At 40.0% G+C, this 26,690-nt stretch overlaps 1 protein-coding gene across 2 annotated transcripts in view; it reads left to right on the top strand.

Annotated features, from left to right (window-relative positions):
• The window catches only part of EPM2A (EPM2A glucan phosphatase, laforin), a 57,871-nt gene extending 31,556 nt beyond the window's left edge, over positions 1 to 26,315 (top strand). For both annotated transcript variants that reach the window (XM_075924371.1, XM_025184112.2), the window contains exons 3-4: positions 22,828 to 23,069; positions 25,058 to 26,315. In XM_075924371.1, the coding sequence (XP_075780486.1) occupies positions 22,828 to 23,069; positions 25,058 to 25,332 (517 nt within the window). In that variant the 3' untranslated portion in view covers positions 25,333 to 26,315. The remainder of the gene's footprint in view (positions 1 to 22,827; positions 23,070 to 25,057) is intronic.
• The last annotated feature ends 375 nt before the right edge of the window (positions 26,316 to 26,690 follow it).

The following is a 26,690-nucleotide window of genomic DNA, read 5'->3' as shown; positions in this document are numbered from 1 at the left end:
CGTTGGAATTGACAAAAGATATAGGGGAAAGCAGGGAAAAGTCTGCATCTACTAAAACAAATCATAAATGGAAAAGGGCCACTGCTGGCTACTGACCAGACATTGGGACAACCAATGAATGTAACATCTGGATCTGATTAACTGAAAATGTCAGCCGGAGGAGGTTGCTCAAGAGCAATGGGGAAAACTTTTTTTTGGCATTTGAGACCTAAATTTGCACCTTCTGCATGGCAGTGCATTGTTTTGCCACTAAACTGCCAGCTAGTTTCTTTATTATGCCTGTCCTAACAGTACTTTAATTATAGTATGCCATGCATCCATACATATCATGTACACACGTCTAAACAGTTAGGCATGGAAAGATTAGATTTTTACTAGTAAATGTGAAATGTCAATTTTGCCAAATGCACACACAAATGTTTTTCCATTTTATCTAAATTTACAGATAGGCAAAATAAACATACATGCGAGATGAACATGTCCCTTCCTGCTTCAACCACCACTCCAAAGGACATGCATCCATGCAAAGGAGTGAAAACTGACTCAGGTTAATTTTCATCATTTGAGTCACTAGCCACCAGCCGAAGATTGATTTTCTTTTTTGATAGTTCAGGTTTTGTAGTTTTCACATAAGAGTGTTGCTTTGGTAACACCTGAAAACATGCTCCACACCTTATATCTCTCAGATTTGCAAGGCACTTCAGATTCTTAAACCGTGGGTTGAGTCATGTAACTATCTTAAGAAATCTTGCATTAGTACCTTCTTTGTGTTTTAGATCTGCAGCAAAAGTACCCTTAAAAAAGAGCAAAATGTGCCGAGTCATCATCTGAGACTGCTATAATCGAAATATATGGCACAATGTGGGTAAAACAGAGTTGGAGGCATGAAGTTCTCTCCCTCTGAAGTTCATTCACAAATTTAATTAATCTATTTTTAATGAGCGTCATCAGCATGGAAGCATGTCCTCTGGAATGGTGTCTGAAGAATTAAAGGCCAAACAAATGTTTAGCATATCTGGCACATAAATACCTTGCAAAGCTGGCTATGAAAGTTCCATGTGAACACCTGTTCTCACTTTCTGGTGCTATTGTAAATAAGAAATGGGCAGCATGTTTCCCAAAATCGTAGACAAATTTGCTTGTCTTAAGGTGTGTCTACACGGTAGGGCTTAACTCGAAAGAAGCTACGCAAATTGAGCTACGTCAATTGCATAGCTTATTTTAAAATTGGGAGCATCTCTACAGCACTTATTTTGAAATAGAGCACTCTTCCTCCAACTTCCCTTCCTTCTTGTTCAATGATGGTTACAGGTGTCGGAGTAAGAAGTCCTCTAGCTTGATAGTATTTCGACATTATTTCAAAATAACTGCCTGCTGTGTATTATTATAGTTATTTTGAAATAATGTTGCTGTGTAGATATACCTTAGTGATTAGCTGAACTAGTAATAGGACTGTGTGGACTTGTAAGTTTCTAAACTTTTTCTTTTTATCTTAGTGCAGTTATATAAAAAAAATATATATTTTAAAATTTCACTTTCATGATAAAAAGATTACACTGCAGTACTTGTATGAGGTGAATTAAAAGTACTATTTTTTACAGTGCATACATTCTTAATTAATAAATATAAACTGAACACCGTACACTTTGTATTCTGTGTTGTGACTGAAATCAACATATTTGAAAATGTTGAAAACATCCAAAATTTTTAAATAAATTGTAGTCTGTTGTGGTTTAAGTGTCATTAATCACATGATTAATCCTGTTTAATTTTTTATTGCTGGACAGCCCTCATTTTAAGTGTTATCAAGTTTTAACCTTGCAATGCAAAATCTACTGTCAATTATCTAGTCTCCCCACCCCCAATTTCCCACAACTCTGAACATATAAATAGATAAGAAATTGGGGGGGAAAATCATTGGTCCCCTACTTTTGTGCTACTGTGAACATTTAAAAATGCTTAAAAATAAGCATTAATATTATCCATTAAAATTTAAAAAAAATGCAAATTTAATTCTGCCAAGACTAGTAATAGTTGTTAAATAAGATCCACAGGCTACTGGAAAGCTTAAGAATAAGTATCAATTTTAATTTTGATACTGCATAACAAAAATATGTAAATATGTGAGATGTAACAAATTACAATTAAAATCATTTCAGAGAAACTATTTAAAGATAATAGTTTCTGTTTTATCATCACCTTATAGCTAATTAATGTTGAAACAGGTTCTAAATATTATTTATGCCTTACAACATCCCTGTAAATAAGGTTATTTGACAGGTGAACCAAAGTGGGCAAGAGACTTATTTTGTTTTCTGAATGCAAACAAGATGTTCTTATTCATATATCCCAGTGTCAGAATGGGGAATGAAATTAGGACTCCTGGCTTTCAGTCCTGTGATCTAGCCACACTTTGAGTGATTATTGCAATTATAAGGAATATGGTATTATAGAGCAGATATTATAATTTAGATTGAACAGAAGATTATATGGAAGTTTGTTCTAAGATTGTGCGATGATAGAGTCATTTCAGAGCAGGATTTTTGCTTGACTCTCATCAGTTGTTAAACTACCATTATCATAATTATCTGCATTTTATCTATTCAGCCTGAAGAATTGCCTTTCTCTAGTACTCTGTCAGATTTACTGTATACTGTTGTATCAGCAGGACATAAAATATTGTCTAGACATTGGAGTGACACTATGGAATTAACTACCGAAGAATGGTAGATTGTCTGGATAAACATGATGAAATGGGAGAAAAACTAGTGTGACAGCAAATGGTCTGTTTAAAAACCTTACCAACTTTGGCAGCCATTAATTATTTTTTATGTCAAGCTATTTATTAAGTGATAGCCATCAGTAGTATTAATGTGCATCTGGTTTGGGGATAATTTGTTTTCCTTTTTCCTCTTTCCAGGAAGTTACCCTGCATGTTGCTTGTATTATTAATAATCCAGTTAACTCGAGATTTTCTATTTGGGATTTTGCCTGCCTTTGGACCATAAAGCAGCTGGTACACATTCTTGATGTATACTTGGATTTTTTTTTCCAATGACACGTCATGTTTTATTTTGTTGATTTAGCCTGGTTCATGTGACATGGATATATGGATATCCCTTTTTAGCCATATATTTTTGATCTTGTCTCTGTCATTAAATAAGTAATTCTTTTTACAGTTCAAAGATAATTCAAACCCATTAAAATGTCAAAAGCGCATTAAAAAAAGAAACTTCCTCCCTTTTATTTCCTTTCCCCTCTTTCTTTTTCTTCTGTTTCACTCTTCTTTTGTAGGCCAACAAGTTTTGTGAAGGACTACTTCTTCCTCCTCCCTGAATAAATACCTCCCTGAGTTTGTATTTCTTTTTTTTTTTTTAAAAAAAAGTAGCTTATTCCCAAAAGCATTGTGTCACATTGAAAAATGATGTCAAAACGAACACATTTAAATTCCTATGGAACTCACTCAGCCATGGAACAACTGCAGCTGTACGTAAGTGGAGAGGCAGAATGAATCATAGAATCATAGAATATTAGGACTGGAAGGGACCTCGAGAGGTCATCGAGTCCAGTCTCCTGCCCTCCTGCAGGACCAAAACTGTAGACCATCCCTGCTAGACATTTATCTAACCTACTCTTAAATATCTCCAGAGATGGGGATTCCACAACCTCCCTGGGCAATTTATTCCAGTGCTTGACTACCCTGACAATTAGGATCTTATTCCTAATGTCCAACCTAAATCTCCCTTGCTGCAGTTTAAGCCCATTGCTTCTTGTTCTATCCTCAGAGGCCAAGATGAACAAGTTTTCTCCCTCCTCCTTATGTGCAGTGCCTTTCTGCCATTATTGCTAGGAACTCAGGGTATGTCTACACTAGCCACCCTAGTTCGAACTAGGGTGGCTAATGTAGTCATTCGAACTTGCAAATGAAGTCTGGGATTAAAATATCCCGGGCTTTATTTGCATGTTGCTGGGTGCCGCCATTTTTAAATGCCTGGTAGTTCGAACTTCCTGCCTGTGGCTATACACGGCACAGGCTAGGTAGTTCGAACTAAAGCCCCTAATTTGGACTACCGTTACTCCTCATTGCAGGAGTAACGGTAGTCCGAATTAGGGGCTTTAGTTCGAACTACCTAACCTGTGCCGCGTGTAGCCGCAGGCAGGGAGTTCGAACTACCGGGAATTTAAAAACGGCGGTGCCCGGGAACATGCAAATAAAGCCCGGGATATTTTAATCCCAGGCTTCATTTGCAAGTTCGAATGACTACATTAGCCACCCTAGTTCGAACTAGTGTAGACATACCCTCAGGCAGAAAGGTGACATGGATTCAACCTCTTGATCAGAGTGGGGACTTGTCACATAGCTCTTATGTAGCTTGCCATTAAATGTGGGTTTCCTCTCAAAAGCAAATACGACTTTGTGGGCCTGGAATAAGGATGGGCTTTCAGAGGTCTATTTAGTTTTGTGCATGGTATTTGGCCATATGAATGGCAGCCCCAAAGAGACTGGACTTGAAACATACATTTTGATGGCCATTCAAACAGAGTTCTTTTCATAACCAAATGGGTTCTGAAGTTCAAAATGATGTCACTTGTTATATGCAACGTAGTTGTAGTCCTCTCAGTCCTGGGATGTTAGAGTCGGTGAGATAGTATTATTTATTGGACTAACTTCTGTTGGTGAGAGAAACAAGCTTTCAGGACAGGATGAAAATAGATGGCAATAAGGTCCATTGTTCAAGGTACTGGGGGATGGGAAAGGTGCATACGATTGCACTAGAAATAATGCTACAGTTTCACAGAAGCAGCTGGCAATTTGTCCAGCACTAACAGCATGCAAGGTGCTTGGCAACAGATATAAAGGCAAGGATTTTGCTAAAAGAGTGTACAATCGAATTACACATTCTACAACCTCAGGAGTTGGGAATGGTCGGCAATAATGTAAAATGAGTGAGTGAAGAAGTTTAACACTCCACCTAATAGTTTCCTGTAGTTATTTTGTTATCAGGGTTTTTTTTTTATGCTGTATGCGTGTGAGAAAGGGAACTGTCTGTCTGACCGAGAATAGATTACTTAGGGAGATGGCTATGAGTGAGTCACTGTGCAGGGTAGAATGATCTCCTCAATGTAAAACAAGTGAGCTGAGAGAGGCTGCTGATGTCAGAATTGACAGTTTTCCTAAATTAACTGTCAGTGTGTAACATTTGTTTAAAAACACTGCTGCTCTTTGAAATGGAAAGTCACATAGCTGTGGTGTTGTCCTTATATCTTGTGGAAAAATGACACTGATTTTCTTCAGGAAAAAGAGCAGAGAGAAAAACAGGAAACCTCTTGGCAAAGAAACCACAAGTGTAAACAAACTGATTTGCACCATTTTTATCCTGTGGGTTATCAAAAGGCAATTCTTGATGATCCAATTCATCAAATATAAGGTGAGGTACCATGGTTGGGGGAAAATTGATTTTGGTCATTACTCTTGTAGTGTCTACTTTTCTTTCTTTGTTAGTCTGTTTTTCTGTTCCTTACTTTCTTTTCCTTCTGATTGTTTTTTCCCATTTTTACTTTCTTTCTGTACTTTAAGGGCCAAGCTATAGGAGACAGAATAGCATTGCACTGCAATAGAGAAGCAGCTTGCCTACATTACCAGCTGTGAATGAAATTGATTAGGATTCTGAAATCTGAGTAATTTTCACTCACAGCCAGTACTGTGGGGAAAGTGCTTCCAAGCTGGAATGTACTATTCTTTCTTGGAAACTGATTAACCATCATCAACAAGCTGATATAATTACAAATGACTTAGTTTTTTGCTAGGATTTTTTGTTAGGTACATGCCATATTTCTGAAACAAGTACCTTCCTAATTGCTGAGGCCCAGATTCATAAAGGGACTTACATGTTGCAACATTCAGCATTGCAATATGTACCTGTTAGCTGCCTAGATAATGACTGAAGCAAAATGCAGGACAATGTAGCACTTTAAAGACTAACAAGATGGTTTATTAGATGATGAGCTTTCGTGGGCCAGACCCACTTCCTCAGATCAAATAGTGGAAGAAAGTAGTCACAACCATATATACCAAAGGATACAATTTAAAAAAATGAACAAATATGAAAAGGACAAATCACATTGCAGAACAGGAGGGGGATGCAGGGGGGGGGGGGGAGGAAGGAAGATAAGTGTCTGTGAATTGATGATATTAGAGGTAGGGAGAGTGGGATGTTTGTGAGTTAATGGTATTAGAGGTGATAATTGGGGAAACTATCTTGGTAATGGGTGAGATAGTTCAAATGTTTGTTAAGTCCTTTTTGGAAAGTGTCGAATTTTAACATGAATGACAGTTCAGAGGATTCCCTTTCAAGTGCAGATGTAAAAGGTCTTTGTAGCAGAATGCAGGTGGTTAAGTCATTGAGAGAGTGTCCTTTCTGGTTAAAATGGCAAGAAACTGTTTTTTCTTTGTGATCTTGTCTGATATCTGTTTTGTGGGCATTAATCCTTTGGCGAAGTGTCTGAGATGTTTGTCCAATGTACATAGCAGACGGACACTTTCGGCACATGATAGCATAGATTATATTTCTGGATGCGCAGGAATATGTGTTCTTGATCTTATAACTCACTTGGTTAGGTCCAATAATGGTATCAGCAGAATGAATATGTGGACAAAGCTGGCAACGGGGTTTGTTGCAAGGGAAGGTACCAGGGTTGGTATTAGTGTGGTATGTCCTGTGGTGGTTGGTAAGAATCATCTTGAGGTTAGGTGGTTGTCTATAGGAGACTATGGGTCTGTCTCCCAGAGCCTCTTTGAGTATGGTATCCTGTTCCAATATAGGCTGTAGTTTATTGATAATGTGTTGGACAGGTTTAAGTTGGGGGTTGTAGGTGATGACAAGTGGTGTTCTATTGTTGGTTTTCTTGGGTCTGTCTTGAAGTAGATGGTTTCTAGGTATTCGTCTGGCTCTTTCAATTTGCTTTTTTATTTCTCTGGGTGGGTAGTTGAGATTTATAAATGCTTGGTAGAGATCCTGAAGCTTCTGGTCTCTGTCAGTGGGATTAGAGCAGATGCGGTTGTATCGAAGGGCTTGGCTATAGACGATGGATCGTGTGGTGTGTTCTGGATGGGAGGTAACTGTATGAGTCGGTGGGTTTTCTGTAGAGAGTGGTGTCTAATTTTCCATTGTTGATTTGTACGGTGGTGTCCAGGAAGTGGATCTCTCGTGTAGAATGGTCCAGGCTGAGGTTGATGGTGGGGTGTAGGTTGTTGAAATCTCTGTGGAATATCTCCAGTGTTTCTTGGCCATGCGTCCAGATCATAAAGATGTCATTGATGTACCGTAGGTAGAGGAGAGGTGAAAGGGGACGGGAGTTGAGGAAACGTTGTTCTAGGTCAGCCATAAAGATGTTAGCATACTGTGGGGCCATGCGTGTACGCATGGCTGTGCCGCTGATCTGGAGGTATAAGTTGTTCTCAAACTGGAAATAATTGTGGGTGAGAACAAAGTTACATAGGTCTGCTATCAGGTTGGCAGTAGTGTCCTCTGGGATAGTGTTTCTAATTGCTTGTAATCCGTCTTCATGTGGGATGTTGGTATATAGAGCTTCTACATCCATGGTGGCAAGGATGGTATTATTGGGGAGGTTATCGATGTTTTGTAGTTTCCTTAGGAAGTCAGTAGTGTCTCGGAGATAGCTGGGGGTGTTGGTTACGAAGGGTTTGAGAAGAGTGTCTACAATAATGACTGGTACACAAATGGGATCTGAAAAGTCTACGCTAAGTGCCCAGATTTCCTGTACAATGACTAGGAAGAAACAAGCATCTAAAAATGATTTAAAAAGCTGGCCAGCTACAGGAGGAGCCACCTACCAAGCTGATGAGAAGGGTGAGCACTACAGCCTCCTCTGCAGTCAGTGTGTAGGTGCCTAAGCCATTTCTGCTTCCATCCACAGCCAGGAACCCCTCCTTTGGAGTCAGACTATGTCGGTGCCTAAGCCATTACTTGTGTAGCATCCTAATTTTACCCAAAAGGGACCCATTGGGGAGGAGCAGGGAACACCTGTTATTCTCTTATTTGTGTATCATACTGAGGCTTAGGTAGGCTATAGGTGTCTGTGGGTGTGCCTAGACTACAGGGTTTTTTCAAAAAAAGTGTCCCTTGTTCAAAAAAACTTCCCCTGCATCTAGACTGCCACCGTGTTCTTTCGAAATTAAATCGAAAGAATGTAGTGGGTTTTTTTGACCGCGGTAAACCTCATTTTATGAGGAAGAACTCCTTTTTTCAAAAGCGCTCTTTCGAAAATAGGTGTTCTTGAATGCAAACAAGGCTTTTTCGAAAGAGAGCATCCTGACTGCCTGGATGCTCTCTTTCGAAAAAGTGGCTCGCTTTTTCAAAAGAAGTGGTTGCAGTCTAGACACTCTCTTTCAAAACAGGTTTATAGTCTAGACGTAGCCTGTATGTATAGGAAAAGCTTATAAAACAACAAATAGTCTAGTAGCACCTTAAAGACTAATAAAACATGTAGATGGTACCATGAGCTTTCATGGGCATAACCCAATTCTTCAGATGACTGGAGTATTAGAAGTCCAGATCCAAGAATAAATAAAGGAAGGGGGAACGGCAAAGGAGGGAAAAAAGAGAGATCAAAGAAGGGGGGAAAAGAAAAAAAAGAGAGAGACTGAGTAGGTGGTTCAAGTAGTTTCAAGAAGCTGATTAGGAATAGTTAGCACCTCCAATGATTAGTTGGTTAGTTAAGTCATTAGGATGTGGAAGATTGTGTGTGAGCCAGCTGATGTTCCTATTCATATCATTTGCATAAGAATTAAACTTGTCAATGACAGGAAGTAGTGCTCATCCTCAGATGTAAAAACTTAAAACACCTACAGAATTTTTACATCAAAAATGTAGGTGCTAAGATGAGTTTTGACACCTACAGTGTTGGGTAGCAGCTGAATAGGAGGTTTGAGGATCTTAGTAGAACTTACAACTGGGCTGTAGGTACTTATGTGCCTTTGTGGATCTGACCCAAAATGCCCTAAGTAAAGTAAATGAGGTCTGGCCCACGAAAGCTCATCATCTAATAAACCATCTTGTTAGTCTTTAAAGTGCTACATAGTCCTGTATTTTGTTTCAGCTACACCAGACTAACACGGCTACATCTCTATCACTAAGTAAAGTAAGTATAGCTTGCTTAGTTGTAAGGATAGAAGTAGAGTAGAGAATATCTCTGAAAACTAGTGAACTACAGCTAAGCTGCACATTCTGAATTTTCCTGAATGCTTTAAGAATTTATAAAACAGATAATAAATATAGTTGCAAGTTTATGGCTTAAAAATCCTTGATGTTTGAAAGATAAATTCAGCAAGGCTCCCCTGGGTAAATATATGAGGGATCATATTTTAACTGTTAAAAAAGCTATTTGAAATGAAACTTGATCATCTCCTTTTGTTTCCCTGAAGTTTCATTTCAGAAACTATACTGTTTTATTTCCTGAGAGTAAATAAATATTAGAGTTGCTGCTATATTTTCTGGAGTTTATTTTATTTTTGCGGAAGAAAACAAAACAAAAACAAAATAGATGAACTGCAGCTGCCTTCTTAGCTTTAATGCTCTTCAGTGAAAAAAAAATCATTTAAGATTCAGGGAGTTAGGTATGTAACTCCTGTTATTTGTTAAGGAGTGTGGTGAAAAGTCCTCAGTGAACCATGACAAAAATTGACCAAAGTGTCATGCGGGTTGCCAACCTCTATGAAATATGGATTTCAAATACTCTTGATTAGTGGGGAAAATATCCAGCCCCAAAAGAGTTGCCAATTAGAATGAAAAGTCTGATGCTTCTTTTTTTTTTTTTTTTTTTCCTGTGGTAAGACTGCATAATGTGAAAATAATTATAAGCATCCTGGGAGGAAAAAAAGGAGAAGAGGGAGGAACTGCAAAGAAAACATGAATTTCATGTTTAATGTGGAGAAAAGTAAAATGCAAACAACATTGCGAAAGCAATAAATGTTAGTAGTTCTTTTTTTAGGTATTCTCTTTAAGGGTGCAATTAACCCCTTCAAACACATAGTCCAAGTATTTGGACTTTGTACATGATGTTGAGTGAGGAAGGAGAAACAGTGAGAGAGCCCAGTTCACCCACAGAATATATTGGTGGGCTGTGGCCACAAAATCAGCTCTCTCAATGGCTGCTGCCTCTTGGCTCTGCAGTTTTGGGCCACTGGATAGTGTAATTATGTATATTGGGGCCTGTCTAGTCAACCCCAGAACTGGCATATTCAGAGCCTTTTTTGGAAAAATGCTATGCTCTCCACCAGATAGGATGTGCAAAGTTTCCCAGCATGATGTTCCTTTGGTGCTCTCCCCTCTGTAACAGGCTTCAGAGATGTAAAAGAGCTTTTGTGGGCCCTTCAGATTTGTGTGAATTTCACCTTCACCATGAGCATCACTATAGAAGGCTAGATCCTTTAATGCTACTTAGTGCTAACCTACTGTAAACACTAAGCTTCTGTCATGTCCAACTTCCTGGTCCTCACATTGGGAATCTTTAGAGCTAAAAGTCTGAGCTGCTACAGATTCAAGGCATTGTAGCTGTGGGCTATAACAGCTCACATCCATTATGGTAAGGTGAGAGAGTAGTTTTCACCACTCTCCACTGGGTAACATTTCCACCACAAAAGATATAACAAAATAACAAGCCAACCTGGTTTCCCCTCTACACTTGTGGTGTGGGAAGTAAGGGTATGTCTACACTACCCCGCTAGTTTGAACTAGCGGGGGTAATGTAGTCATCCGCACTTGCAAATGAAGCCCGGGATTTGAATTTCCTGGGCTTCATTTGCATGAAGCCGGCCGGCGCCATTTTTAAATGCCGGCTAGTTCGGACTCCGTGCCGCACGGCTACACGCGGCACGGACTAGCTAGTTCGGATTAGGCTTCCTAATCCGAACTAGCTGTACACCTCGTTCCATCCCGGGCTTCATTTGCATCCCGTTCAAATCCCGGGCTTCATTTGCAAGTGCGGATGACTACATTACCCCCGCTAGTTCGAACTAGCGGGGTAGTGTAGACATACCCTAAGACTGTTATCCAGGATTGGGTAACACTTTACAGAGTTACAATAAGAATAATTAGCAGAAGATCTCCAGGGGGTACTTCCATAAACTACAGCTGATCACTTTTAATCCAGTTACCAAAGTGCCCACAATTTCTATTCAAAGCAGATGAAATCATAATCCTAGGCAACAAAGACAATTTAAGTAAAAAGTAGTTTTAAAAATACAGATAACCACTTTCCCTTCCCAGTTTTTGTTAACTTTGTGCTTCCATAGAAACAAACTGCTGTACCCCAGCTTCCTAAAATTTCTAGTCAAACTAATTATTTGCCCTCCTTGACTTCCAAACCTTTCTCAGTACTCTACAATATGGTTGCTAATCCTGGCTAAAGAGGACTGGTCACAGTTCCTCCTGGGATCCCTCCGCAGCTGGAAAAAGCTCTACCTGTTATTGCACTTAGCCCTCTTTGGCTACGTCTACACTGCACATTTATTTCAGATTAAGCTATTCTGAAATAGTTATTCTGAAATAGCTTATTTCAAAATAGCACGTCTACACTGCAGAGACTCCTCAAAATTAGTCCAAGGCAGCCTTCCATAATGTAGACGTGCTGTTTCAATTTAGAGCCCCAGGAGGCACTGGAGAGGCATAAGTTAGAAGAGCCCTGGTGGGGCTATTTTGAAATAGCAGACGTGGAGTATCTACACAGCCCCTATTCCAAAATAACTATTTTGTAGAATGCACAGCAAAGTTATTTCAGAATAACAGCCATTATGCGAGCATCTACACAGCCATAGCGTTAATTTGAAATAATTTCAAAATAACAGGAGGCTTATTCCGACTTCTGTAAACTTCATTCTATGAAGAATAATGCCTATTCCAAAATAGTTATTTTGGAATATGGGCTGAGTAGACACTCCACTTCTGCTATTTCAAAATAGTCCCTTACCAGGGCCTTTCTAACTTATTCCTCCCCAGTGCCTGCTGGGGCTTTAAATCAAAATAGCATGTCTACATTAGGGAAGCCTGCCTTGGACTAATTTTGAGGGTTCCCTGCAGTTTACAGAATAAGTTAGAATAAGCCTCCCATTATTTTGAAATTATTTTGAAATAACATACTTGCTGTGCAGAGACTTGCATAGTTATTTTTGAATAATGTCCATTATTGTGAAATAATTTTGCTGTGTAGACACACTCTTTGAGTAAGGACTAAACTACCTGCTACTGCTGGGGAGAATTCCCTTCTTATACCATCTCTCAGGGTATGTCTAAACTACATCCCTCTGTTGAAAGAGGGATGTAAAATAGGCAAATCGAAAGTGCAAATGAAGCAGGGATTGAAATATCCAGCACTGCATTTGCATAATGGCATCCGAGCGCTTTTTTGAAAAAGGGTTTTTTGAAAATAAAAGCACTGTCTAGATGTAGTTCTTTTGAAAGAAAAAGCTCCTCATTGAGGAGTACGGAATCTTTTGAAAAAGGTTTTTTTTTCTGAAAGAACCGTGTCTAGATATTTAAATCCCTGCTTCATTTGCACTTTCGATTTGCCTATTTTACATCCCTCTTTCAACAGAGAGATGTAGTTTAGACATACCCTCAGAGTACTCATAACCTTGTCTCCCCTCCTACTGCTTCAGTGCCAGAAGAGAATCAGATTCTAAAACCAGAAGGGGTCATTGTGATCTTCTAGTCTAGAGGCTCTCAACCTTTCCAGACTACTGCATGCTTTTCAGGAGTTTGATTTGTCCTGAGTACCACAGGTTTCACCTCACTTAACTACTTGCTTACAGAATCAGACATAAAAAATAAAAATGTCACGGCATACTATTACTGTAAATAGCTTACCTTTTCATTTTTACAATATAATTATAAAATAAATCAATTGGAATAGAATTATTGTACTTGTATGTCAGTGCGTAGTATATAGAGCTGTGAAAATAAGTACATTATTTGTACTGACTTTGCTAGTGTTTTTAGGTAGCCTGTTATAAAATTAGACATAACTAAATGAATTGATATACCCTAGAAGACCATGTGTACCCTCGGGGTATATCTACCCTGGTTGAGAACCACTGATCTAGTCTTATCTCCTGTATAAAACAGACCATAGAACTTCCCCAAAATAATTGTTAGAAGTTCTATGGTCTGTGTTATACAGCAGCTCAGAGGTTGAGAATCAGAGGTTGAGAATCTACCAGGATACTTCATAAATTGTCCCAAAAGTTAATCCCACTCACTGTTAAGAATTTGCATCTGATTTCCAGTCTGAATTTGTCTAGCTTCATCTTCTAGTCACTGGATTATGTTATACTTTTCTCTGCTAGACTGAAGAGCCCATTGTTGAATATTTGGTCTCCATGTAGTTATTTACAGACAGTAATCAAGTCACTCCTTAATCTTCTCTTTGTTAAGCTCTTTAAGGGAAGAGACAGAGCTCATCTGCTGTTGCACTGAGTGGGAGTTCTGAAGCCTTCCTCACTGCTGGCTATCTAGTCCAGAGTTTGAAGACCTGGAAATTGGAGAGAGGTTGGTGCCTTGTTCTCCAATAATTCCTCACAACTCCAAAGTAGGTAGGAGGCCACTCCTCCCTGTGACACACACCACCTAAGGGCCTCTTCCAAAAGTCAGGAGAAAACCTCTCAAATCCATCCGTTCTGCCTCACCTCAAATCCACCAGCCCCTCCTCACGCAACCCAGCCCAACCCAGTGCTTCTCAATTCATCACGCTTCCCCTCTTCCCAGTATCATGGAGGCTCCTATAGGTAGCTTTCCTATGTGACAGCTGCAGTGATGATGGTGAGAGTGGCATGTATGACATTTTATGGTCTCTGGCAGTGGAATAGCTAGTTGAGTATCCAGTCATCTCTGGTGACAGACTACATGGTAGGTTGGAAATTGGAGTTTTTTTTGGTTCTTCGGGTGAATTTCCACATGAGTACTGGAGGTGTCACTCATATGGCATTTAAAAGTATACAGTGTAATTGTTTATTTAACATTCAGAGAGGAGTATTTACCCTGAGAATAATATGTGGCAGCTACATATTATAAATCTGGTAGCAAACAACCCTTACCTATAAAAGTCTCCCTTGGTTTATAATGTAACAATTGAATGGCATGTTATGTACAGTTGTAGTATCCTGCCATCTTGTCCCTATGCTTGGGCGTTGGGATGTAACCTTGTTTTAGAACTTTTTGGAGTTCTCACTGTGGTCAGATGAGTTTTTTCAAATTTTGCTTGTAATATTTATAAGGCCTAATGTTCCCATCTGTAGTTCTCTAGCCCGTGTCTCTAGCTTTCTTAACAAGTCTTAATATTCATTGTGATGTTATTTAAAAAAACAAAACAAAGACAATTTAAATGCAAATAACTGTTCAATTAGAATGCATTTGAATGACATTAACGAACCATTTCCATCCTCTTCACATACCACAGATTCTGTATGTATTACCTCCAGAGTTCCTGGTTCTTCCTGTCCAGCAGAGACTTTCAGTCATTTTCATGTTATGTGCTAGCCCTAGCCTACACAGCCAACTGTCAGCCAGAATAAATTAATTTCCACTTACTTGATTTTCATCTTCAAGGGCATGTTTCTAATGTGTACCCAATGGATTACCTCTAAAGGATTTCAGGCAGTAGGTTCACAGCTCATTATTTGGGAAGTTTAGATTTTGAATTAACCACTGTGATTAACTTAGCACAAAGATAAAATAAGACATCTCATTAGCAATGTCCAAGTCAGCTGAACTAATTAAAGTTCAGCTGTAGTGGCATTGTCCAACGTTGTAAGGCATTTTAACTTAAAGGTGTTAATGGTAGCCTCGCTCCCATTGTGAAGCACTAATATTAGAATTCCTGGTTCCTCATGCCAAAAGATTGATGGCTCATTGCTATCTGGCTTAGTTATGTAGTCTGTTGTACCTCTCACTCATGATCATTAGTTCTAATTCAAAACAAATTTGAATGCTGGCAATACGATGAAGACATATGTAGCAAGTAATTGGTGGCAACTAATGCACTGAGCAGAGTTCTGTAATTAGAGCATTTAAATATTAATTTTCAGAGAAGCCATCTTCATGACTAGCTTGTCAGATCATTTGGCATGAGCCCACTGGACCTGATTCTTCTTTCACCCTAGCTTTTCAGCAGTGACATGCCATTTACTTCAGTGGAGCTTCACCTGGTTTATACTGGTGAAAGTGAGGAAAAACTCAGGTCTCCAAGGACCAAATTCTGTTTTCTGCTGTAGATAGAATGCAAGCATCTTCTGACAGCCAAAGGGACCTAAGCATGAATGTTTCACAGGGCTAACTTTGGACTTCAAGTCCTATAAGGCACTGGTGTGTGTATAAATAACCACCTGGACCTCAGATTTTCTTAACTTGGATGCACAAACATGAAATGCAGCCTTATGTTAAAGTGATGGGAAAGAGAATGCTTCATTTTTTAATGTGAAGGATGGTCATATATTTAAAGCCATGTATGACCATGGCTAGTTGTGCCAGGATATTCCCAGAACAGAAGACAGAATCAAAGTAGTGTAGTCTATCATATATCATTTTATAGGGTTGATCTCATGAGACTTTAACATAACCTTATATAGCTATAAAGAAACTAAGGGATTTATTTTGTTTTGTTTATTTTACTTGTAGGGCCAAATTCACTTACATCACAAATAGGAATATGTCAACTGAATTTAGGGGAGTGTGCTCTCTGCAGTTGAGGGCTAATTTGACTTTTTAAAAAATATTTGGCCATATCCGTAGGTCCAGGTGAGTTATAATTGGCACAAAGGAGCAAAGATGGCTTAAATCCACCTTTTCATTTCCTCTTTTCATGGAGGAAGCCAGGTTAAGGCTGTGACATAAAACAGCATAGCCTCTGAGATGCTTCAATTTATGCCATCAGTTATTTATGCCTTAGTGGTAATTCCATCTGCCCAGGATGACTGGAGCACGCTGCACTCCTTGATGCATCTACCAAATACAGGATGAGGGAGTGGTATGAAAGAGAATCTGTAGCCACCTTGTGAAGGCAATATTTCAACATTTTTGCGTCGTTGGAACAGTGGGGGGCTGCAGATTTGGCCTATGGATGTAATTTAAAATAGTAAACAGGAGGACTTTGTTTCCATTTCTGGAATTTTCTAACATATTCTTCCTTGCCTCTAATCAGTATAGGTTGAGGGTGCTGTGCATCTGCAGGCGTTGTTTAGCATCTTGATGTCAGCAAATCTTCATATCTCAGTTATCAGCACAGTATTCTTTGTATCTCTTAGTCTTTGTTTTCATTTGATTCCATTGTTAACTAAAGGTTGATTTGCTTAATGCCTTTTCACATTGCAAATCAGCGAACCAGCCTCTCTGATGCTATATGTCATACATAAATTTGTAAACAGTGAATAAGTAAGAGCTTATTAAGCATATCACCTCATATTTAAGGACTTCAGAATTTAGTAGACTGATAAACAATGGTGTTCTGCAGTGATAAAAACAGGTGTTTCCCTTCCAGTTGCCAAGTCTGCTCCCATCTGAGAATCCTAGATGATAGTTCATATTACATCTAAGAAGAAAAATTTCCAGCTCTTAATTACTTTACATCAGACTGCCGCACATAATGGGGGGGGGGACGGACATTGGATCTACGTTGTCATTTTTAAAAAATTCTCCTAATTTTAAAACTCTGCAGTTGAATTTATAAACTGTATATCATTAGGAGTAAACTAAGATGAATTTCTAATCACCAAATTTCTTCTGCTTGTGGCATTAGATAAAAGTAAACTGTTCTGGAGCGCAAGTAGCCTTAACAAGGCTGCTGCTATGTCATTACAGCAGTCTGTGTTTTCCGTATTAATCAGCTTTTTCCTGTGTAGGCTTCTGCTCAGTTTATAGCCATTTTGTGTGTCTTTATTGATAAAATTGATGTTATCATGCCTGTTAGATCAGTTTTCACTGAATAGATCATACTGCCTGCAAATCCTTGTATCTTCTTCTCTTAAGCCAGTTAGTAGTGCTTCTCCTCATTCGGTCCGTAGTTCAGTACATCTGGCTGCTTTCACTCAATCCTATTCAAATCAAGCCTCTCATTGTAAAACTTGATCTGACTTGGCTTCTGTGGTGAACTTTATCAGTAACAAGTCACTAACAGAATTGGTCTGGTCTTCAGGGTAAACAACTGCAGCTTTGAAAAAGCCATGTGCCTCAATCTGCCAATTCTACACCACTGTTTCATCAGATAAGGAGTGATTTTGATGTTTTTTTCCCTGCTGGGGTAGCACTGCAACTGGCAACTGGAAGTCATAGGATCCTGCTGCCTGAGCCATTGCCTAGAACTTTGATGGCACAGGCAGCAGGATAGAAGTAGAAAGCAGCCAGATGCAGTCCACAGGCTCGATCAAAGTGTTCATCGGGCCAGTTCTGGCCCCGGGCCATATCTTGCCCAGCTCTGGTTTACCTCCTTTTCTTGTGAAAAATGTTGACAGAACCTTGGAGACTGAATTCCTCTACAAATCCACAGAATAGGTGTAGTGCAGGCAGTGGCATTCCCAGTCAAAGCACAGCACAGAGTATTCCAGTTCTCGACTGGAGAAAGAGCACATTTAACTGTGAGAAAGTAAATCAGTCACCAACTCTCTCAATCCAGAGTCTTTCTAAATCTGTTGGGTATTAGGAATTCTATTTTCGAATAGAATTGCAATAATAAGCAACAGAAGTAGATGATTAGTAGTGGAAGCCTAATCACTGGAATAATTTAAAACTAAGCTGGATAAAATAAGAAAAAATATACCATAAGGGACAGGTTTTACTGAGATGGACATGGAATAGACCCAATAGATTTAGCTATACTAATATAAATCTGTAATAATTTCATTAACAGTACTGAAGTTACTCAGGTTATACAAAGATATAAGTGAGATCATAATATGGCATTGTAGATCTAAGTCATCTGGTCTCCATGATTCTGTGCTACAGTATAATTTGATTAACAGAGTAAAATGAACCATAGACCATTTAATTTGTGAGAAGAAAGTGAAACTAATTTATTAGCTTCTTTTGCATTTTAGTCATATGGATCTGGAAAGATTGAAACATTTCCAAAAACAGTGTGCTCCATATAGTTTAGGATAGGTTGTTCAAAAGCCCTCACTGTTGACCTAACTCTACTGCCCCTGAAGTCATTATTAAAAATCCAACATAGCCCAGCAGATTAGGTTATTACCTAAGTAATATTTCTAGTTTGCTTGGAATATGCCCTCCATCATCATCATCGTCATCGTCCTGACAAGCTGCAAGGACCCTCTGGACACTAAATACTGTTATTCTCACATAGGTTTTTAAGGAGATTGAACTTGGAAGGCACAGAAGCAGCAAGAACAAATAGGTACACAGGTGGGAAGATTCATAAGAACAACTGCATATATGTACGTTAAAAAAGGTCACCACAAAGGTGTGGGTGAGCATGTTGTGGTGATGTTACACTTTGGTGTGATGTGACATAAGAACACTGAAGTCACTAGGTAGAGGGGAAAGATAGGATAGCAGAGTTTTGCAATGCCAATCAAGGAAGGAATCAGAAATACACTCTGAACTGAAGCTCTGAGCAGCAGGTAGCACTGAGCACCCCTGACTTTTGTAAAGGACGTAAAGTATGTGTGTGGCATGAGTGTTTGCAGAGTTGCTGTAGCTGTGCTAGTCACAGGATATCAGAGAACCAAGCTGGGTGTGGTATCAATTATTAGACCAGCTTCTGTTAGTGAAAGCTTGTCTCTCTCGCCAACAGAAGTTGGTTCAATAAATATCAGGAATGCAGAGCTGGCAGAGGGAAGACTCCATGCATATCTAGGCACTGCGGAAGTCTGGTGTAATTCAGACTTGATTACTTGTATTCCTTTTCTTGGAATATAAAACAGTTTTTTTCTTTTGAGGGACATATTGCATCCTTAGCCCCTTGGGGAATAAAAGCCTTGTGAGAGAGCCTATTCAACCTAAAGTCTGACGGGGTGTCTGTGTCTGAGTTGGGATGTGAACACATCTTCTGAATGCCTATGTAGTGTTTTAGTCTTAGTAACACAGAGTGCACAGGTACATCAAATAAGAAAGGGCCATTTTTACACAGAGATTAGGTGGGCGAGGCAAAATCTTTTATTGGACCATCTTCTGCTTGTGAAAGATATGAGCTTTTGAGCTACACTGAGTTGGTGTCTCAGCAATGGGAGTTGGTCTAATAAAAGATATTTCCTCTCCTACATAATCTCTCTAATGCCCTTGGACCACTGACATATTCTACTTATAATTCCACTTTAAAAAGTGTGTCATTTTATTTTGACTCATTGATTTTTAGGAAAAGAACAGGATTAATGGTTGAAATGATCTTACATTTACATAGGCCCTTTAATCTGTAAATGTTTTTCAAACTATATGGAAGAGTTATTTTAATAATTGAAATGTAATCACTTCTAGAGCTGCAAGGCAACAACTGTTGAACAGCTCAAGTACTACCCCAATCCAATAGGAAACACATTTTTTTAAAGCATAGTTGTAGGCAAGAGAAGTTAAACTATGAAAAGATCACCCGCTAGCATTACAATTATTTAACTTTCATTATCTATCAAACAGTGAAACGGTCGTGAGAAATATGAGGCATAAATATATAGAATACAATTACTGAAGTGTTCATCAATTTCTGCAGATTGTATTTGAACTAAAACCCTTTTTTATGTGAAGAGAAAATAAAGGAGTGAACCTGATAAAACCAAATGAAAGCCCAGGCATCTAAGAAAGAAATAATCATAATTAGATCTCTTAAATAAATTGGCTAAATAAACAAATCTGCTTGGTGTCATTGTACAGAGCATGTTATCTATAATGAATGTTACCCTGATAAAAGAACAATTAAACCCAATTAAGTAATACATGCACTGTATACCAAGCCTTTATAGCCGTTACTGGTAAACTGAGGAGAAAAGCCCAGAAGCCAAGCCCTAATCCTGTTTATGTTAGTGGCAAAACTCCTGAAACTGGTATCGAAGAACCAGTTCATAAGAGTTAACTGATCTAAATCCAGGCAGGTGACACCCCTAGTCTTGCTTATGTGCTGTGTTCTGCCATTTTTCTCCATTCCATTGAATATGGTGATGTTCAATGGTAAAGCCACTAGACAATTCACCAATTGTGAACTGAGGTACAATAGGGATTCTAGAAGGTCCAGAAGTTCTGATGGAAAGTTTCAAAGCTTTTGGTAGATAATCTGGCTATAGAATATGATGCAAGTATAGCTTTTCATCTATACATATAGGCTACGTCTACACTGGCATGATTTTCTGAAAATGCTTTTAACGGAAAACTTTTCCGTTAAAAGCATTTTCGGAAAAGCATGTCTACATTGGCAGGATGCTTTTCCGCAAAAGCACTTTTTGCGGAAAAGCGTCCGTGGCCAATCTAGACGCGCTTTTCCGCAAAAAAGCCCCGATTGCCATTTTTGTGATCGGGGCTTTTTTGCGGAAAACAGTACTGTGCTGTCTACACTGGCCCTTTTGCGCAAAAGTCTTTCAGAAAAAGACTTTTGCCCAAACGGGAGCAGCATAGTATTTCCGGAAAAGCACTGACGATCTTACATGAGATCGTCAGTGCTTTTCCGGAAATTCAAGTGGCCAGTGTAGACAGCTGGCAAGTTTTTCCAGAAAAGCGGCTGATTTTCTGGAAAAACTTGCCAGTCTAGACACAGCCATACTGGCTAAGGATAGGAAAAGATTTCGAAAGTAGCTTTTTCTCTGTTGCCCGATTTATATATTGCATCATTGACCTAAGGGTTCTAGTACCCCCTGGTTAAATCATCTACTAGAGTCTATACTATCCCCTGGAAGAGATGATAAATCTGTATATTAGTTGATCATACAAAATTGGGGGTTTATCATAAGAATGTACTGAACTCTCAGGAAAAACTGTGAAGAAAAATACCAACTGCTCTTGTCTTCAGAGTACACATTTTTTTCTTATCCTGTACTATCAAATGTTGTGGCCCAGGCATATTCAGTGCAACTTGATATGGGGAGAGGAGATATAAAAGTGGCATTAAGCCACCGTTTTGCTCTCTCCACCATAGGATGATCCAGGCAATGATCTGTTCCTTATTGAAAATTACAGAAGTCTGAGCAACTGGCTCTCTGATTGGGAGCTGTAACAATTCTTGTTGTATATGGATTGGCACAAAGTGGGACCTGTCACACACACTCACCAGTGGAATATACTTACTTTCATCATAGATTGAAACAGCTCATGGAAGCTTCCTCTTAAAGATGCCATATTATTTAGTTGTGAATAACTAAGGGCCTGATTTTCAAAATTATATGTGCAACTGTGTGCCTATTTTGCATGGGTGCTGACTGTGACTACATGTGCAAATTAGAAATTTGTACATGCCAAAGACTACTTAAATGTATTTAAACATGTAAATAATCTATTGGGAATGCAATCACATTAACTTCATGTGCAAATAGGGCACCCACTTCTGAAAGCAAGCCCCTCCGTGTTTCCATTTGTGTACCAAAGCTTGCTAAAGCGTATAATAGTTTTATGATCACTAGAGATGGGAAAACCACAGAAGGTTCAGAGGTTTGGTTTAGCTAAATACCAAAAGGTGCAGATGTTCTTACAAATTATCCAATCCTCTAGTATTTTCCTCACAGAATTTCTGGTTCTTCCAGGATCAACACACACAGTTCATATTTCTGAAACTGGTTCTGGCTGGACTCCAGATATTGCATAGGCAGGTGGGGAAGAAGTATTCCAGACTCTTTTGACCACAGAAAGTATGGTTTAGGCTGATGGTGGCTCACCCAGATCTGATTTGCCCACGGCGATAGTACTAGCTATAAAACAGCAAGTGTTATATGGCTTATATTTTGTACGGTAACATTCCACATTTGAGTTTTGTGAGTCTCTTTCTGCACAGAGATTGTGTGAGTCTTCTGGGTTTCCCTATCCTCATCAGTGCTGCTAATAGGCTTCAGCTGTAGCAGTGAATGACTAGTGCCTCAGAGACCTGTGCTACTAATTATGCCATGGTTTTGCTGGGGCTCCAGTCTACACAGGCAAAGTGAGTTTAGCCATGTGTGCTGAGTTTACAGTTTGGTTCTTAAAATACAGATTGAACCTCTGTGGACCAGAGAACCCCAGCCGTGGAAGTTGCCCATGGCTGGCAACTCTCAGGCCCAGTGGCCTGGGGCATGGATCCTAGCCCAAAGTCCCCTGGTGGGAGGGGCCAGGGAGCCTCATCAGCGGCTGGTGGCACGGAGCCCTGTTGGCCGGAGTGAGGCCAGCAGCTGGAGAGAAGTCTCACTGGCTGAGGGCAAGGAGTGCCACTGGTGACTAGAGAGCAGAGCCCTCCCAGCAGGCTGGGGGGCAGCAGAGCCCAGCAGGCAGTCTGGGGGCAATGCACTGGTTGGGGCCATGGCCAGTAGGGGAATCCCATGAGAAGCCTAGGCCTGACCTCCCTTGGTCCTGCAAACTCCCTTGTCCAGGACTGCTCAGGTCCTAAGGATGCCGGACCAGGGAGGTCCAAACTATGCAGCATTTTAAACATTTTACTGGTTAAATTGTACTGAAACAAGAAGTATGTGATATGAAACAGGTGTGTTTAACAGTGCATCTCATATGCTGATGTTATCCAAGTATGTTAGAACCAGCGTGCCTTTTAATCTGACAGAATGTGTGAGTTTTGTGCAGGGGTGGGTGAGTTCCTTTGCTGCAAGTACTTAATGAGCTCTGCTAAGTTTTTGTGTTTCAACGCTAGGATTCTGCCAAACATCTGGCTGGGAAGCTGTCCTCGGCAAGTGGAGCATGTGACTATCAAGCTAAAACAAGAATTGGGTGTTACAGCTGTAATGAACTTCCAGACCGAGTGGGATGTCATTCAGAATTCCTGGGGCTGCAACCGCTATCCAGAACCCATGAGCCCAGAGATCCTTATGAAACTGTATAAAGAGGAAGGTCTTGCTTATGTCTGGATGCCAACCCCAGACATGAGCACTGAAGGTAATATTCAAATGTGTCTTACAACTGGATAAGTAATAAACCTTTCAGTGATGTGACTACATTATTTTAAAGTGTTTTTTCCTGAATAGCTTTAGTTTTTTATTATAGGGTTCGTCCACAAAGCAGCCTAAACTTGAAATAAGATACACCATTTGTCTAGTGCAAATTTGTGTATCTTAGTTTGAAACTAGTTTGAAATAGCTTATTTTGAAATTTGGCACATCTGCACTGTGCCAAATTTCGAAATAAGGTGCTATTTCAAGCCATCCTTTATCCCTCGTACAACGAGGTTTGCCAGGATGGTGAAATAGCATGTCCATTATTTTGAAAAATATTTTGAAACAATGGGCAGCTTGTGTAGACATAGAGTAGCTATTTCGGAATACTTCCTGTATCCCGAAATAGCTGTGCAATGTAGACATACCTATAGTAAGTGGTAACTTTGTGGTGTTGCTCCTAATGGATTCAGTACCCTTTGTCATACACAGAACTCATTCAAACTATTTCTGATACAGATCTTCCTCTCTCAGGATATCTCTATTCCCTCCAAAAATTGGTGACTGCTTGAAAACCTTTTCTTTCAGCATTAATTTAGTGAGAATGCAAATGTAGCAGGTTGATGGTCATTGGCTTACACATCAGCATTCTGAAATTGCTATAATTCTGGTTTTAACCAAAGAGGCAGTGCTAGGTAACCTACTTTGGCTCCCTCACAACACAACTCTCCCTTTTGCAGTCATGTGCCACTACTGAGCTGCTGTATTGTTACATAATCATTTTGAAGTACCGCCATTGTTACTGGTCAGTGGGAGCTGGAAACCCTGGCTTCCCCTACACTTAGGGTACATCTAGACTATTTTTTTTCCAAAAGGAGATATGCAAATTTGGTGCTAATTTGCATATCTTCTGATTGTGTTTTTGAAAGCGGTTTTTTTGAAAGTGAAAGTTTTCTGGACATGTTTTCCGAAAAACCCCCCCACATCCAGACTATTTCACTTTCAAAAAACCCACTTTTGAAAAAGCAATCAGAAGAAGATATGCAAATTAGCATCCAATTTGAATATCTCCTTCAAAAATATGTAGTCTAGACTTACCCATAGGAGCTGGAGGAGTGACATGCTGCTGCTTCCAGGAGCCATGGTGAGCCAAAGCAGGCAGGGAGACTGCCCTAGCACTACTGCACTGACAACTGGACTCTTAACCCAGTCAGTGGTGCTGATTGGAGTCACCAGGGTCCCTTTCCAACAGTGGATTCCAGTCAAAAACCAGACACCTGTGAACCCTAGTTTCATAAGCAAGTAATTTTTAAGTGAAATGAAATTTGGGGTATGCAAGACAAATCAGACTCCTTAAAAGGATACAGGAATCTGGTAAGGTTGAGAACCACTGTTTCATTACACACATTTTGTGCATAACATCATTTGTTACCAAAGAAGTCCTAGGTCCAAGTTATATGTACTTTTGTATTACCTGGGCCTAATACTTAGGAAATGTGAGGGTTGGAAATGATTTGAGAAAACTGACACTGTTAGTTTCACAGATTGGCCATGATTTTCAACAAAGATTGTGGATTTTGTGTGCCTAACCAGAGACAGGGCCTAAATTTTAGGAGGTGCTTTGCTCCCACCCTTTTAAAACTGAGCCTCTTTAAGGCATCGTATTGTGGACTTTTGGAAATCTCAGGCCCTACCCTGTGCAAAAAGTACTTAATTTCTGACAGTGCAGACAGGCCCAGCCAAAGAGTGTGCAGGGGACCCAAGGCAGCATGCTGAGCTGCATGGCCATGTGGTTCCCGTCTGGGTGGATGGGGCGGGGAGCTGGGCAGCACGGGGCCCTGAATGCACGGAGAGAGAAGAGAAACTAGCTTTAATAGATTTCTCTTTGCCTGCCACTATGATTTCACAGTGCAGCAGAATACAGAGATATATATTTAACAGTGATCCTTCCTTCCTTGAGTTCATGGGAACATGCCCTGTTTTTAATCCTAGGAAGAATACAGATGTTACCTCAGGCTGTCTGTCTCCTGCACGGGCTACTAGAGAATGGTCATGTCGTCTATGTGCATTGCAATGCTGGTGTCGGCAGGTCCACAGCCGCTATCTGTGGCTGGCTAAAGTATGTGATGGGATGGAATCTGAGGAAAGTGCAATACTTTGTGGCTTCCAGGAGACCCGCTGTCTACATAGATGAGGAAGCTCTGGTTCGCGCTGAAGATGATTTTTATCAGAAATTTGGACCGCTTCGCTACTCATGCAGACAGTAGTGGTAGAAAAGCTGACTGGAGCAGGGGAGATGTTTGCAGTGTTGCCAACCCTAAGCATTCAAAATTCCTAAGTTGAACTGCCCAGATTTGTTGCTTGGGGAGAGAGTGTGTGTGAAAAATCATGAGGTTTGAAAACAATTAATGTCTTTTTATTTGCCTTGTGGGGAGGGGGTCTTGTTTTCAAATTTTTCTCTGCAGCAAGGTGGGCTAGGAACTTATTGTTCAAAATGAAAGCTGAGATTCTCATGTAGTCATGGGACTCCGGGAGCTGAGGAAAATCTCACAGGATACAAGCATGAGGGATGGCAAGACTGGCAGGAAGAAGGCGGAAGCATTCAGGAGTACTATATACAGAAATAGAAATCAGTGGTGTGGGTTTTGTATTTTTCTGGCTTAGACAGACAGGGATGTTGGCCATTTTAGGTAGAGCCTTCTGTTTTGGTGTGTTTACAAAGACATTTATAATGAAATGGCCTTATTGGCCTGAGGGCGGGGGAGCATGCAAAGTCTCTCACTCCCTGCCCCTGCCTTGCCAGGGGCGTGTGGTGCCTAGAGAGATCTGCCAGCTGGTGGGGGGAGGAGACTCTGTGCGCTCCCCAGCCTCCAGGTTGCGATTAGTCTGGTAGGGCAGCCATGGGCTGGATCAACTGGCTGGGTGGGCCAGATTCAGTGTGCAGACCCTATCTTACCCACTTCGACCTTAATTATAAGGAAACTCTAATAGTGGAGACTTGTTAGTGATCAGACTGTTACAATATTCTAGGCAGTATTCAGGGAGAATGTCCATCATGATATATTTTGCTTTATTTTCTGCCCCAATGCCTCCAGATGGGAAAAAGCCACTGAAAGTTATTGTAAGTTTATTTATCTGACCACTACTTTATTTCTGTTTTGAAAGAATGTATGTCTTGTTAGATACTGGGTGGAACTATAGCCTGTTAAATAAAAGCCTGATGACACTTCCATAAGTGGGTGTTTTCTCATGTGTTTGGCTCATATGTTCGTTATCTGTACATAAGAGGAGAAAGTAGCCATTTGAAACATTTGTTTATTTCTTGACTCCCATGGTCTGAATGGAACAACAATGTTTTGTATCTGTGTGCCTGCCTTTGTGAACCAAAAGGTTTTGATGATGCCCAACCTATTCTCAGAGCACAAGAGTGCCCTGGACAAGCAGTGGTGTAATGGGGTAACTCACACCTGACTCCCAGTTCCTCCTCCTTTTCCTATTTGATCTTAGGAGGTAAGTATTTAACACTTGCCTATACCAGAAGTAAATTACACCTTACCCAGGATGACTTAGCTATGGTTTCCAGTGAGTAAGGGATTTGGGTCAATTCTTTGCTACTTCCCCTCCC

The sequence above is a fragment of the Pelodiscus sinensis genome, chromosome 3 (genome assembly GCF_049634645.1).
Source record: "Pelodiscus sinensis isolate JC-2024 chromosome 3, ASM4963464v1, whole genome shotgun sequence".
NCBI classification, from domain to species: Eukaryota; Metazoa; Chordata; order Testudines; family Trionychidae; genus Pelodiscus; species Pelodiscus sinensis.
Note: the sequence above shows the minus strand (reverse complement) of the source record. Positions and strands in the feature narration are given on the sequence as shown.